At 41.9% G+C, this 12,978-nt stretch overlaps 1 protein-coding gene across 1 annotated transcript; it reads right to left on the bottom strand.

Moving 5' to 3' along the window:
- Positions 1-11,656: 11,656 nt before the first annotated feature.
- On the bottom strand, positions 11,657-12,064 carry LOC149190595 (uncharacterized). The gene has a single exon (XM_089410562.1). It carries the CDS (start codon positions 12,062-12,064, stop codon positions 11,657-11,659), a length of 408 nt encoding a protein of 135 aa, XP_089266688.1.
- Positions 12,065-12,978: the final 914 nt, after the last annotated feature.

The raw sequence follows: 12,978 nt of genomic DNA, 5'->3' as shown, positions 1-12,978 counted from the left end.
CTCATGGAGCTAGTACATCTCTTTAGAGGAGCAGGTGGATGTGGCTGTAACATTCCACTAATGGGGCTAGAAGGTTTACATGGTGTGTTGTATGATTGTGACTTACACTTCTTTAATAATAAGAGCCAACACATTTTCATGCATATTTTGTTATTGTAGTTGGACTATTCCAGTTGCCTTAATGATATATGTTGTTTAACTTACATACTTGTATATGAACTAATTTGTATGCAATTATATGAATCTTGTTGTTAATGTGTTGCATATGTTGTTAATGTTGTCACCATCCATGTTGATTGTTGTGCCGGACACTAGATAGATCTTTCTCATGAACCTTGTTATATCAACCATCACACTCGTCTAAGACTAATCCGTGAGTGTTCTTCGTGTTATCTTACCTTGTATGTTGTGACTTCTGCATCCAAGTGGACTGCTCCTCCGATAGTTGCGCATGTCCTTTGTGTGGTGTGTTCCTAGCCGAGTTGGGACTGATCCCTTTCAACCTAGAACTCACCTTCACCTTTCTCTCCCTTCAAAGTGTTGGAACCTCTCGTACACATTCCTTGACTCTCTGCATCAGTCACACCATTTCTACTGACAGAGTTATCTTACTTGCCTCTATACGACATCGTGGTCAAGGCATTACCTTACGACCCACTGCTGGGACTCCTACACCAAATAGTCTCACGTTTAATTGGGACTTCTTACCAAGGTGATCCCCTTGACATGTTGGTGGTTCCAATACTGTCAACAGGTTTGGGTATCATCAAGTCCCCATCAAGGAAGAATATATCCATAAGACCACATTTCAGACGAGATGTGGGGACTATGAGTTTATAGTGGTACCTTTCAGGCTTATTAATGCCCCTACAACCTTCATGTGTCTAATGAACATTGTGTTGCATCCTTATTTACACAAATTTGTTATTGTAATTTTTTATGACATCTTGGTATATTCAAAGACTGAAGAAGAGAATGCACTTAGTTGCAGTGATACAGTTTCTAGGGGAACAAGGGCTTTATGCAAATATTAGAAAGTGTGATTTCTTCCAATCACAGATACACTATTTGGGATGCATTGTCTCTAATGAAGGGATATCAGTGGATCCAGAATAGGTTAATTCCCATAATGGAGTGGCCAATTCCGAAAAACTTGAATGAGATCTGATCATTCATGGGATTGATAGTGGCTACTATAGGAGATTCATCATGAACTTGTTGGCTTAGGGGGTTCCTAACCTAGGTTCAGAGTTAAATGTGCCAAACAAAACCCTACACTACTGCCCCTTTCGGCATCAACCCGCATAGTGCAGGCTGAAGTCTCACCCAAAGCAGTATGGGCGAGATGTTGGAACCAAGTTTCCGCATCCAGAGATCAGTTTGATGTCTTTTAATGCCCTAGATTTGCCTTCACGGAGGCCTATGAGCCCTGTAGGGTTTACTGTTGCAACTCCCTTTAAACAGCTTCTAGACCTTCGTGAAGGTATAAGATTGGATTTTGTGGACCTTTAACAATTGATTTATCCACTTTTGGATATTAGAAAATAACCCTAGATATTAACTCACGCAGATCTACTTAAGTATTTAATAAACATAATAGATTGTATCATAATATTCATGAAAGTACTTAACATGCAATGCGTACAATTATTAAGACTTATTCCATAAAGTCATGCATCATTAGATCAATATTTCATCAATACATTATTCATTCATAGCATATATTACAATCATAAATAAACATAAGTAAACAGATAAACACGGGAATTCTTCAACAATCTTCTTTATTGATCTTCAATATGGTGTTATAGAATTAAAACTACCCTGTGCACTCAACTGCAGGGGTCCACGCACTCAGATGTAGAGCCTTTCTCCTTATATCCACTTGCTCTTTACTTGCCCTCTTTTCTTTCTCATACATAGACATGCCTTAGAATCTCTAAGACACACCTATTTATAGATTTTTACATACAATCCCATGGTCCGCGCACTAAGGGTGGATCTCAAAACCGACTCAACTTTCACATAAACAAGGGGCTAAAACCCCTTTGAATCCTAACCATCTATGCACTTTGCATCCACAAATGATGGAGACTTTACATCTTTTACAAAATTTTACATCAAAACTTGGGCTTTTAACCCCAAAACTAACCCACGGGATCCCATCCAAACAGGCCCCCAACACAAAGGTCGTGACTTGCCCTCGCGTCACTCAGCTGGCGCTATAATCTTGCTGTGAAGATCCCCCAGCTCCAACTTATACTACTGCAACCTCAACAGCACTCTACGTAGCTTCCATCTTGACTTCTTCCACTAGCTTCTATGTAGATGGTCCTTCCGTGGCCAGCTTCATCATTTGCTGCATCTGCTGCAAGTTGGTGAGATTTTCCTAAATGTTGGTCGAGACCTGGTAATATTTGTCTAAAGAGGAATCCAATCTAGCCTTAAGCAATTCCTCTTTATTTTTTGTTGCTTTGACCAGCGTGAGGAGCTTCTTCCCTTCCTGTAATTTGGCGAGGTGTTGTGCTAGGGCAATGGAGCGCGTCGTTGCCCGAACTTCATTGTACTATTTCTGTAGCTCATGAAACTCTGTATTCAGTTTCTATAGGTTTGGGTCTTCCTGCAAATTCATCACAAATTCCATTGCCTTCTCAATTACAGCCAAGCAGTCAGCGACTACAGTATCCAAAGTGGTCATCCCTTCTTTTATGGCAGCTCTGCGCTGCTTCCTAACCTCAGGTAGAGTTTTATGCTATAACTTTAGCTACAGATCAGTGATTTTCATGTTGAGTTCGAATTGAACTCATCCAACCTCTGCCTTCGCCTCACGCACTCCAGTAGCTAACTTCCTGATCTTAACTTCCAGCTATGTGTCTTCAGGAATGTGAAGCTCGGGTGCTATTATGCATGCCTCTGCAACTTTCGACTCCATCCAAGAACTCTGTGCCTGTAACAATTCCTTTTCTTTCAAGGCATGTGTTTTCTTGGTGAACATTTTTTCATTGTTCACCCTGTATTCATTGATAATATTAAGAGCACGTTGCTCCAGAGCTCTCAATTCTTCTATCACCCCTGCCCGCGGGGCGTGAAGAAGCTCGTTTGAGAGTGCTACGATGTTCAGCCTAATGTTCTTGAGGGTGCTTAAGATGATGCATTCATCAGCCAACTGTTCACGTAGGGACCCTTCGGGTAATGCAATAGTGCGAAGATCAAGGGTCCTTACCAATTCCGCAGCCTGACTCATCCCCAGTGCCAGGCTCACATGTGTTGTGCTTGCTTGACCTGCGCCCACATGTATCATGTTAACCTATATCTACAACTCATGTAGATCCTTTTAGATGCTCCCCAACGTCTACATGTACTGTTGCTCGAACTGTTGCAGCACTTCAGTTGTAGTGTCCCATATTCTTTCCTCGATCTCATCGAGATTTCCCTCTGATAATACCATGGGATCACCCTGTGACTTGTTTGATTTTTTCTTTTTTCGGGGACCTTCCCGTTTCTCTTGTCTGTGCTACTTTAGTTGGAATGGGGTGCTTTTCTCCTCATCTCCTTCGTCGCCTTGTTTGGACTATTCTTCCTCATTGGTCTCGGGTGAAGGGGATTTACCACTTCTCTCTGACTCGAGCTGCTCTTGCTTAGCCTGTTCCTTAGTAGTGTTCTCTTTCTCCATTTGAGCCTTATCTCCAGCTTCCTTCTTCCATTGCGTGACCAAGTTTCATGCAACCTTATTGGCTGCATCCCTTCATTTCTATGCAGCTGAGCTTCCCCCGCCCTTACTGATTCTGGCATCCAAGTCTGAGCGGGAGTGCCACTCTGCTAGTTATCACTTGATTATCTCCTGTATGTCGGTATCTGTGACCAAGTATGGAAAGTCATGCCATTTTTGTAGTAGATCCTTCCATGCCTGAATGTAAACTCGGTGGAAGTCAGCCTTGAATGCAGCATAAGATGACAATTGCGTGTGCAAGGTCAGGACAACCTTGGGCGTTGGTTGATGGCCATGCAGAGGCTTTATTCCATCAAAACCCAAAATATTTTTGTTTCTATGACCCACACGGGGTCCTTTGTGACCCATAGAGAGGCGAATTGTGTAGCCTCCAACAATCCTTCTTCCAATGGAGGAAAATGCTTGTCCTCTAGAAGCTCCCATGCAACCAACACAATGGAGAGCATCAACCAAGCATAATGGAATGGCTTGGTATCATCTTGGACCTCGCGGAAATTATGTTGGGTTGTGTTATATTCTTTCCACGACTAGCCCACGTAGTTAACCAGGGGGTTAGAAGGAGGTTGGAGCCCCCCCTTCATTGCGCCAATTGCGTAGTGAGGGGAGTCATAGGGGTTTTGAGGAGTGCAAGTAACCCCACTCTGTGGGGCCCGGGGCAGCGCCCCGGAAAACTTTTGTTTTGGACCCTATATTAGGTTGGGCGGATCTACCTATGGTTTTGTGCATGTTTTTTGCACATGGTTTTGGATGCGATGGTTTTCGGTCCATGGTCTTGGATGCGATGTTTTTCGGTCCATGGTATTTGATGCTTTGACATGTATAAATATGTATTGTAACATTGAAAGGAACATAATGAAAAATCAAGCTGGTAGTCCCATTTTTGGGATCCAGGGGAAAATCTTTGTGTATATGTGTTTTGTGTTATGCTCTCGCATTGTTTATTTTCTGTGTTTTAGAATTTGTATGCAAGTAATTTCTGTACGGGGTTAAAAGCTACATATTGTATCAGAGTTGTTTTGGCTTCAAGGGGACACCTTTGTTGCTGAGGGGTTTCGCTTGGGCCTGTGGTAGGCCCTGTTCAGTAGGAGATCTGTGAGATCAATTCTGGTGGTGAAAGAAGATGGTGAGAAGTGGAAAGATAGAGATCGAGAAATTTAATGGTCAGAGTTCTGAGTTGTGGAAATTCAAGATGGATGATCTGTTGGTGGATAAACATCAGTGGATCACAGTAGATCTAGGTACTAAACCAATGGGAATGTCCGATGAAGAATGGAAGAAGTTAGATCAGAAGGAAAAGAGCACAATACGATTGTGTGTCTCAGATTCAGTATTTCTGAATGTATTAGGGGAAGCTATGGCAAAGGCTTTGTGGGACAAGTTAGGGACTTTGTACCAATCTAAGTCTCTGGTGAATAAAATTTTCCTACGAAAAAAGTTGTATAATTTGAGGATGAAAGATGGAGACTCGGTGACAGAGCATATGAATTCGTTTAATACTGTGGTAAGTCAGTTCACTGTTGGGTTGTGTTATATTTTTTCCACGACTAGCCCATGTAGTTAACCGGGGGGTTGGGGGGGGGGGGGGGGGGGCACCCCCTTCGTTGCGCTGATTATGTAGTGAGGGGGGGTCACAGGGGGTTTGAGGTGTACCCGTAACCCCACTTTATGGGGTCTGGGGTAGCGCCCCAGAAAATTTTGGTTTTGGACCCTATGTTAGGATGGGTGGACCCACCTATGGTTTTGTGCATGTTTTTCGCACATGTTTTTGGACGCAATGGTTTTCGTTCCACGGTATTGGACGTGATGGCTTTTCGGTCCATGGTATTGGATGCTTCGACATGTAAAAATATGTATTATAACATTGAAAGGAACATAATGAAAAATCAAGATGGTAGTCCCTGTTTTGGGATCCAGGGGAAAATCTCTATGTATATGTGTTTTATGTGTTATGCTCTTGCATTGTTTGTTTTCTGTGTTTTAGAATTCGTATGCAGGTAATTTCTGTACAGGGTTAAAACCTAAATTAACGTCTATTGATATCAAAATTTTAGATGAAGATAAGTGCATTAGTTTGTTGTGTTCTCTACCAGATTTGTGGGATAGTGTGGTTATTGCAATAGGTAGCAATGCAACTGCCTTGCATTTGATGAAATAGTCTCATCCTTGCTGATGGAGGAGATGAGATGGAAAAATATGGAGAGCCAGAATGGTGATGCCTTGTCTTTATGAGGATGGTACCAGAACATAAACAAAAATAAGTCATCAAGTGGGAGATCTAAATCTAGAGGGAGATCTAAATCTCTAGGAAAACATGTAAAGGTGGCGTGCTGGAAATGCGGAAAGGAAGAGCACTACAAAAGGGACTGTAAATCTAAAGCTCCTGACAAAGGAAAGGGATCTTATGATGCTCCTTCTGCAGGGGTGAAAACCACCTCAGTTTAAGGTGGGGATGTGTAATTGGCTTCTTCAAGTACACATGTAGATCATGAGGCATGGTTGATTGACTCAAGTGCATCCTTTCACTTCACTCCCCATAGAGAGTGGTTCTGTGAGTATGAGAAATATGATGGTGGTGATGTCTTCTTGGGGGATGAAACGAAAGCTAGAATCGTTGGTTGCAGAAAAGTAAAGTTGAATTTGCAAGGTGGAAGGGTTAGAACACTTCCGGGTGTTCTGCATTAGCCAGAAATCTGATTTCTATAAGCAAGTTGGATGATCTAGGTGTAAAAACAATGTTCGAGAAGGATAACTACAAGATGGTTCAAGGGGCACTGGTATTGATGCGGGGAGTTCGGATTGGAACTTTGTATAAGATACAAGGTAGCACTATTGTTGATGGGTGCAACAGTTCTATGGTTCCTGAAAGTGGAGTAGAAAATCTAGTGGTCTCTAGAGAAAAGACCATGTTGTGGCATCAAAGGCTTGGACATATTGGAGAGAAGGGCCTTCAAATACTTCATGGTAAATTTATGGTAGAAGGTATGAGTAATATCTCTCTGGATTTTGATTTTCGTGAAAACTGTGTATATGGGAAGCAGAATCGGGTGAGTTTCCCCTCTGGTGGTAAGAGGGCGAAACAGATATTAGAGCTTGTGCACAGTGATGTGTTTGGACCTGTGAAGGTTCCATCACTGGGTAAGTCTATGTACTATGCATAATTTATAGATGAATTCTCAATGAATACATGGATATATTTCCTTAAGAAGAAATATGAAGTCTTTGACAGGTTTAAAGAATTTAAGGCTCTGGTGGAAAACCAAACAGAGAAGAAGATAAAGGTGCTGAAGACAGATAAGGGTGGAGAGTTTTGCAGTAAGGAATTTGAAGAATTCTGTAAGAAGTGTGATATAGCACATTAGAAGACTAATCCATATACACCTCAGCAAAATGGAGTTTCAGAAAGAATGAACAAGACGTTGATGGAAAGGGAAAGAAGCATGCTCAATGGTGCCAGGTTAGGACAGGAATTCTGGGCAGAGGCAGTGGAGACAGCATGTTACCTGGTCAACAGATCACCTTCATTAGCATTGGAGGATAAGACTCCACAAGAGGTATGGACTGGTAAGAAACCCTCTCTTTCACATCTGAGGGTATTTGGATGTGATACATATGTACATGTTCCAAAGGAGAAACAAACCAAGCTAAATAGTAAATCTAAAAAGTGCATATTTATTGGGTATAAGAATAGTTTAAATGGTTATAAGCTTTGGAACCCAGTAACAAGGAAGGTTGTGTATAGCCAAGACGTGGTGTTCAGAGAGGTAAAACATGTTATTAAACATGAAGTCCAACCAAAGGAACTTAAGAAGATAGAGTTTGAGCTTAAGGAGGAAGAATCAGACTCTACAACAGAGGAGGAATCAGAAGATGAAGAGCCACAAACTTCGGGTGTGAGAAGATCAGTTCTAGAAAGAAGGAAGCTAGAAAGGTATAGTCCATCTGATTTCCATTCAAATTTTGCTTTATCTATTACTGACGATATTCCTAGAACTGTGAAGGAAGTAGTAGATTCAGAGGATGACAAACTCTGGAAAGAGGCCATGGTTGATCAAATGGAATCTTTGCACAAAAATGAGGCTTGGCATCTAGTGGAGTTTCCCACTAGAAGGAAACCCATTGGAAGCAAATGTGTGTTCAAGAAGAAGACAAATGCAAAAGGAAAGGTGGAGAAATACAAAGCTTGATTGGTAGCAAAAGGTTATTCCCAGGTGCTGGGAATTGATTTTGGTGATATTTTTTCTCCTATTGCCAAGGTAACTTCTATTAGATTACTTTTATCTGTTGCTACTGCTTTTGATTTTGAGGTAGGACAGATGGATGTGAAGACAACATTTATTCACGGGATCTGGAAGAGGAAATCTACATGAAGCAACCTGAAGGCTTGGTGGTGAAGGGTAAGAAAGAACTGGTATGCAGGTTAAAGAAGTCTTTGTATGGGTTAAAATAGTCACCAAGGATGTGGTATCAGAAATTTGATACATTTATACAGGGACTTGGCTTCACCAGAAGCAAAGCAAATCACTATGTGTATTTTAAATTAATTGGTGACCATGTTATTTATCTGGTTTTGTATGTGGGTGATATGTTGCTGGTTTTTAATGACAAAGAAATTATCCAAGGTTTGAAGACCCATTTGTCCTTCAAATTCAACATGAAAGATCTTGGTGCCGAAAACTATATTTTGGGCATGGAAATTAAAAGAGATAGGACAAAGAGGAAGCTCTAGTTAAACTAGAGAAAATATGTTGAGACAATATTACAGAGGTTTAATATGCAGGATAGTAAACCGGTGAAGGTTCCTATTCCTGTAGGTGTAAAGTTATATGCTAAACAGTGTCCCAAGACACAAGAAGAGGAAGAGGACATGTCCCACATTCCATATGCAAGTGTAGTCGGTAGCTTGATGTATGCGATGGTCTGTACTAGACCAAACATTGCACATGCAGTGGGAGTATTCAGCAGGTTTATGTCAAATCCAGGGAAGGAGCACTGGACAACAGTGAAGCAAGTTTTCAAGTATTTGCGTGGCACTAGTGATTATGGTTTGTGCTACCAAGGAAGACCAGGATTAGACAGAGTGTTGGATATTTGTGGCTTTGTTTATGCAGACTGGGTTGCATATCTAGATCAAGGAATATTTACAAGTGGGTATGTGTTTAACCTATTTGGAGGTGCAGTCAGTTGGATGAGTAAGAAACAATCTATAGTGGCACTATCAACTACAGAGGCAGAATACATGGCAGCCACTCATGCAAGAAAGGAATCAATTTGGTTGCAAAGATTGTGTTCAAGTATGGGGTTAGTATAGGGAGCTATAAGGATAGACTGTGATAGCCAAAGTGCAATTTTCTTGGCAAAGAACCCTGCATATCATTCAAAGACAAAGCAAATTGATGTTCAATATCACTTTGTGAGGGATATGATAGAAGACAAAAGGTGTTGCTGGTAAAGGTGGACATTTTGAAGAATACTGCATATGCATTGAAAAAATATGTGAGCTCTGAGAAGTTCTCTTGGTGTAGAGAAACAATGGGCATTGCAGGGCTGGATAAATGACTAAGCTCTCTTATGGACCCTTGTGGAAAGAAAACAACAAGTGGGAGAATGATGGGTTGTGTCATATTCTTTCCGCGACTAGCCCACGTAGTTAATCGTGGGGTTAGAAGGGGGGCGCCCCCCCCCCCCTTCGTTGCACCGATTGTGTTGTGGGGGAATTCACAGGGGGTTTGAGGAGTGCGGGTAACCCCACTTTATGGGGTCCAGGGTAGCGCCCTAGAAAATTTTGGTTTTGGACCCTATATTAGGTTGGGCGGACCTACCTATGGTTTTGTGCATGTGTTTCGCACATGGTTTTGGACGTGATGGTTTTCGATCTATGGTTTTTGACGTGATGGTTCTCGGTCGATGGTATTGGATGCTTCGTCATGTATGAATATGTATTGTAACATTGAAAGGAACATAATGAAAAATCAAGCTAGTAGTCCCAGTTTTGGTATCCAGGGGAAAATCTCTGTGTATATGTGTTTTATGTGTTATGCTCTTGCATTGTTTATTTTTTGTGTTTTAGAATTTGTATGCAAGTAATTTTTGTACGGGGTTAAAACCTACAAATTCACGAGGAATTCACTACACAGGTACTTTGACCAGTTGAACTGTATAGCCTTCACACATTGTGTAGCTAAAGAGACCACAGGCACCAAAACTTTGTCCACGCAACACTTCCTCATTACCTTTCCTGCTAAAATTTGTGTGGCAATTTGCACCACGAGGTTGTTTATGGAGGTGATTGAGTATCTGCGTGCCTTTTTCACGAGGGAAAATTCCCTCTTCATCCGTTCTGCCAATTCCTTTTCTCCTATTTTTCTGCCAAACTCCTTGTCTGGATTCAAACCCTCGAATGGCAGGTGTGTGATCCTGTGGATGAGCATGTCAATGATGGGTATAGGCCCTCCTAGCCATAAGCACCCATCGTGCACCAGAGTAAGTAGTTGGCACACACAAATTGTGTTGATAGGGGTGTGGTGATAATGGGGCACCCACAACAGGTTCAACAATCCCGAATTCTCCACTTTGTGGATCCATTCCACCATCTCAAACGTGATGACACCTGAGTCTGCATAGTAGAAACCCTTCATATATTTATCTTTCGCTAAGTTAGGGAACCTATCATGATCTAAAAGGTCCCAGTCTTCCATCTTCAGTAGGGGTATCCGCGGAAGCCGCGGACATTCGAAGGGAAGCTGCTCAGGCAGCAAGGGCATAGAGATAGAGATTTTGTCTGAGTCCGGGTCCTTGGTGACCTTCGCCTTCCCCTTGTGCAAAGGGATATAGTCAAGAAACTTTGTAATGGGATCCATTCCCTTAGCATCTATTACCTTTTTTCCCTATCCTTCCTCCGCCTCCAAATCGATGACCTTCTTAGGTTGCTTGTCTTTTTTTTTTGAGCCGCAGAGTGTTTTAAAGGTGATTCGCGTACTAGCACCAGCTTCTTTTGTTTATCCTTCTTTGGTTTTGATGTTTCTCTTGCAGGGGTAGGCTTCGGCCTAGGTGACCATGGCACCATAGGTACAAGAGTCGGAGCTTCCATACTCACAACCTCCGGAGCAGCTCCTTAAGAAGCAACATCGCCACCAATACTTACAGTCTCTACAGGGCTTTGGCCTAGCATGTTTTCAAGGATGAATTTTTTATTCAACTCCGATAACTTGGAAAATGTAGGTCTCGTTACAAAATCCTCAAAATGCAAGTGGGACATGGGCAACAGACAACACAACTCAGCAAAAACTCTAAGGGTGAAAAGTGTTCTCTGTTGGACAAGCATGTGTAATTTATAGGGCGTTTTGAATTCAAATCTGACCGTTCCCCCAAAATTTTAACCATTAATGTGGTTTTGGTGGCGTATCTTCAAATATTTTGGCCTTAAATGCCACTATCCTACTCCTCTTAACCTTCGTCTGGCTGTCAAATCATGAACAGTGACTTCAATGGTCACTTTTCTGTTGTGTTGCGTGGTATCTCCCTCCATAGCGCATCTTCCTACACCTAGCTTCCTATATTGTAACTTCATCATTTTCCACATAGTCCACCCACTGCGTAGTCCTCCACCCTTGGCAGGGTAGTTTATAGTCTCGCGCTCCCTTGCAACTGCCTGGCGCACTAAGACTATCCTGCCACCATATAGTCATTGCACAGGATCCCTTGTATACAACTTCAAGCAGCTTCCATTCACTCTTCCTATAAAAGGTTCTCCATTTAGCTTCGCAAGCTGAAATGTGCCTCCATCTATGATTTCTTTGATAATATATGGGCTAGCCAATAAATCTGAAATTTACCCAGAAATTTAGTAAACTTACTATCATATAACAAGACCAGATCATTTACCTTGAATGTGTGAATCTTGATGTGTCGATCATTTTTACATTCCTTCTATACTGGTTGATGAAATCCAGCCAAGAATCGATCCTCTTCAAGCTCCATCAGTTGCATGAGCCGTTCCTCCAAGGCTTCATGATCTGCCATACTTGTGAGCGTTGTAATGTGTAGACTAGGCATGACATACTCCATTGGTGTCACAACTTCTACCCCATAGACCAATCTAAAAGGTGTCTGCCTTGTCATCTTTTTACAAGTAGTCCTGTAAACCCATAGCACCGCAGGTACGTGCATATCCCAGTCATTCTGTTGCGCATTGCAAATCTTTGTCAGCATCTTCTCTAAAATCTTATTAAAGGCCTCAACTGTTCCATTAGCCTGAGATTGATACAATGTGCTCTTCTGATGATATACCTGGAACTCCTCAGTCAACACGTTGATTGTCTCATTTATGAAGTGCATACCTCGATCACTCATCAATACCTTCGAGCAGCCAAATCTGGTTAACACATACTCAAACAAGAACTTCATTGTTATAGCCCTTGTACAACCCTTAACTAGTTGTGCCTATTCCCATCTGGTTAAAACTCTGTCATGGTAATGATGTAGCGTGCACCGGTTTTCTTCCCTAGGGGCTAAATCAGCCCAATAAATTCAATCACCCAATTTTTGAATGGCTACAAAGATACTTGAGGATTCAGTGGCAACTCGTACCTTCATGGTGGTCTGCCAGTTCTTTGACATGCATCACATGCCCTACAATATGATTTGGAATCTTTATGCAACGTGGGCCACCATAGATCTACACGCAAAATCTTCTACGCAGTCGCCTTTCCTACATAATTTCCTCCCATAGCCCCTCCATGAGCTTCAGTGAGAATGCTAGTCCTCTCAAAATCTAGCACATATATTTGCAATATCTCGTTCACACCAATCTTATACAAATGTCCCACAATTACTAAAATTTTGTCACACGCACTACAAGTTCCTTCTTTTGCTGACTTGTGTACCCTTCCAGATCCATCCCCGTCGTCAAGAAATGAATGGTATCTACAAAATGATTAGCCGCTACGTGCACCGTGAAGAGTTGTGAATTTGTAAGCCCTTCCTCCAAATTAGTAGGTTCCTCTCCTATTTCGATACGCGATAGATGGTCAGGTCCTACATTCAACCTTTTGGGCTTCATAATCACCTCAAATTCATACTCCTGAAATAGTAGCAACCATCTACAAATCTTCCCCCCCAATACAAGCTTATTGACCAGGTATTTCAAGGCATAATGATCTGCGTACATCTTGAAATGTCCACCAAACAGATAGTGTCTGAACTTCTGCAACGCATATACCATGGCCAATCCTTCGTGCTCAGGCATTGAG

The sequence above is a fragment of the Pinus tabuliformis genome, chromosome 3_1 (assembly GCF_031772625.1).
Source record: "Pinus tabuliformis cultivar Carrire ecotype Pingquan chromosome 3_1, CPIR1, whole genome shotgun sequence".
Classification (NCBI taxonomy): domain Eukaryota; kingdom Viridiplantae; phylum Streptophyta; class Pinopsida; order Pinales; family Pinaceae; genus Pinus; species Pinus tabuliformis.
The sequence above is the reverse complement of the archived record's forward strand: the minus strand, read 5'-3'. Positions and strand labels throughout refer to the sequence as shown.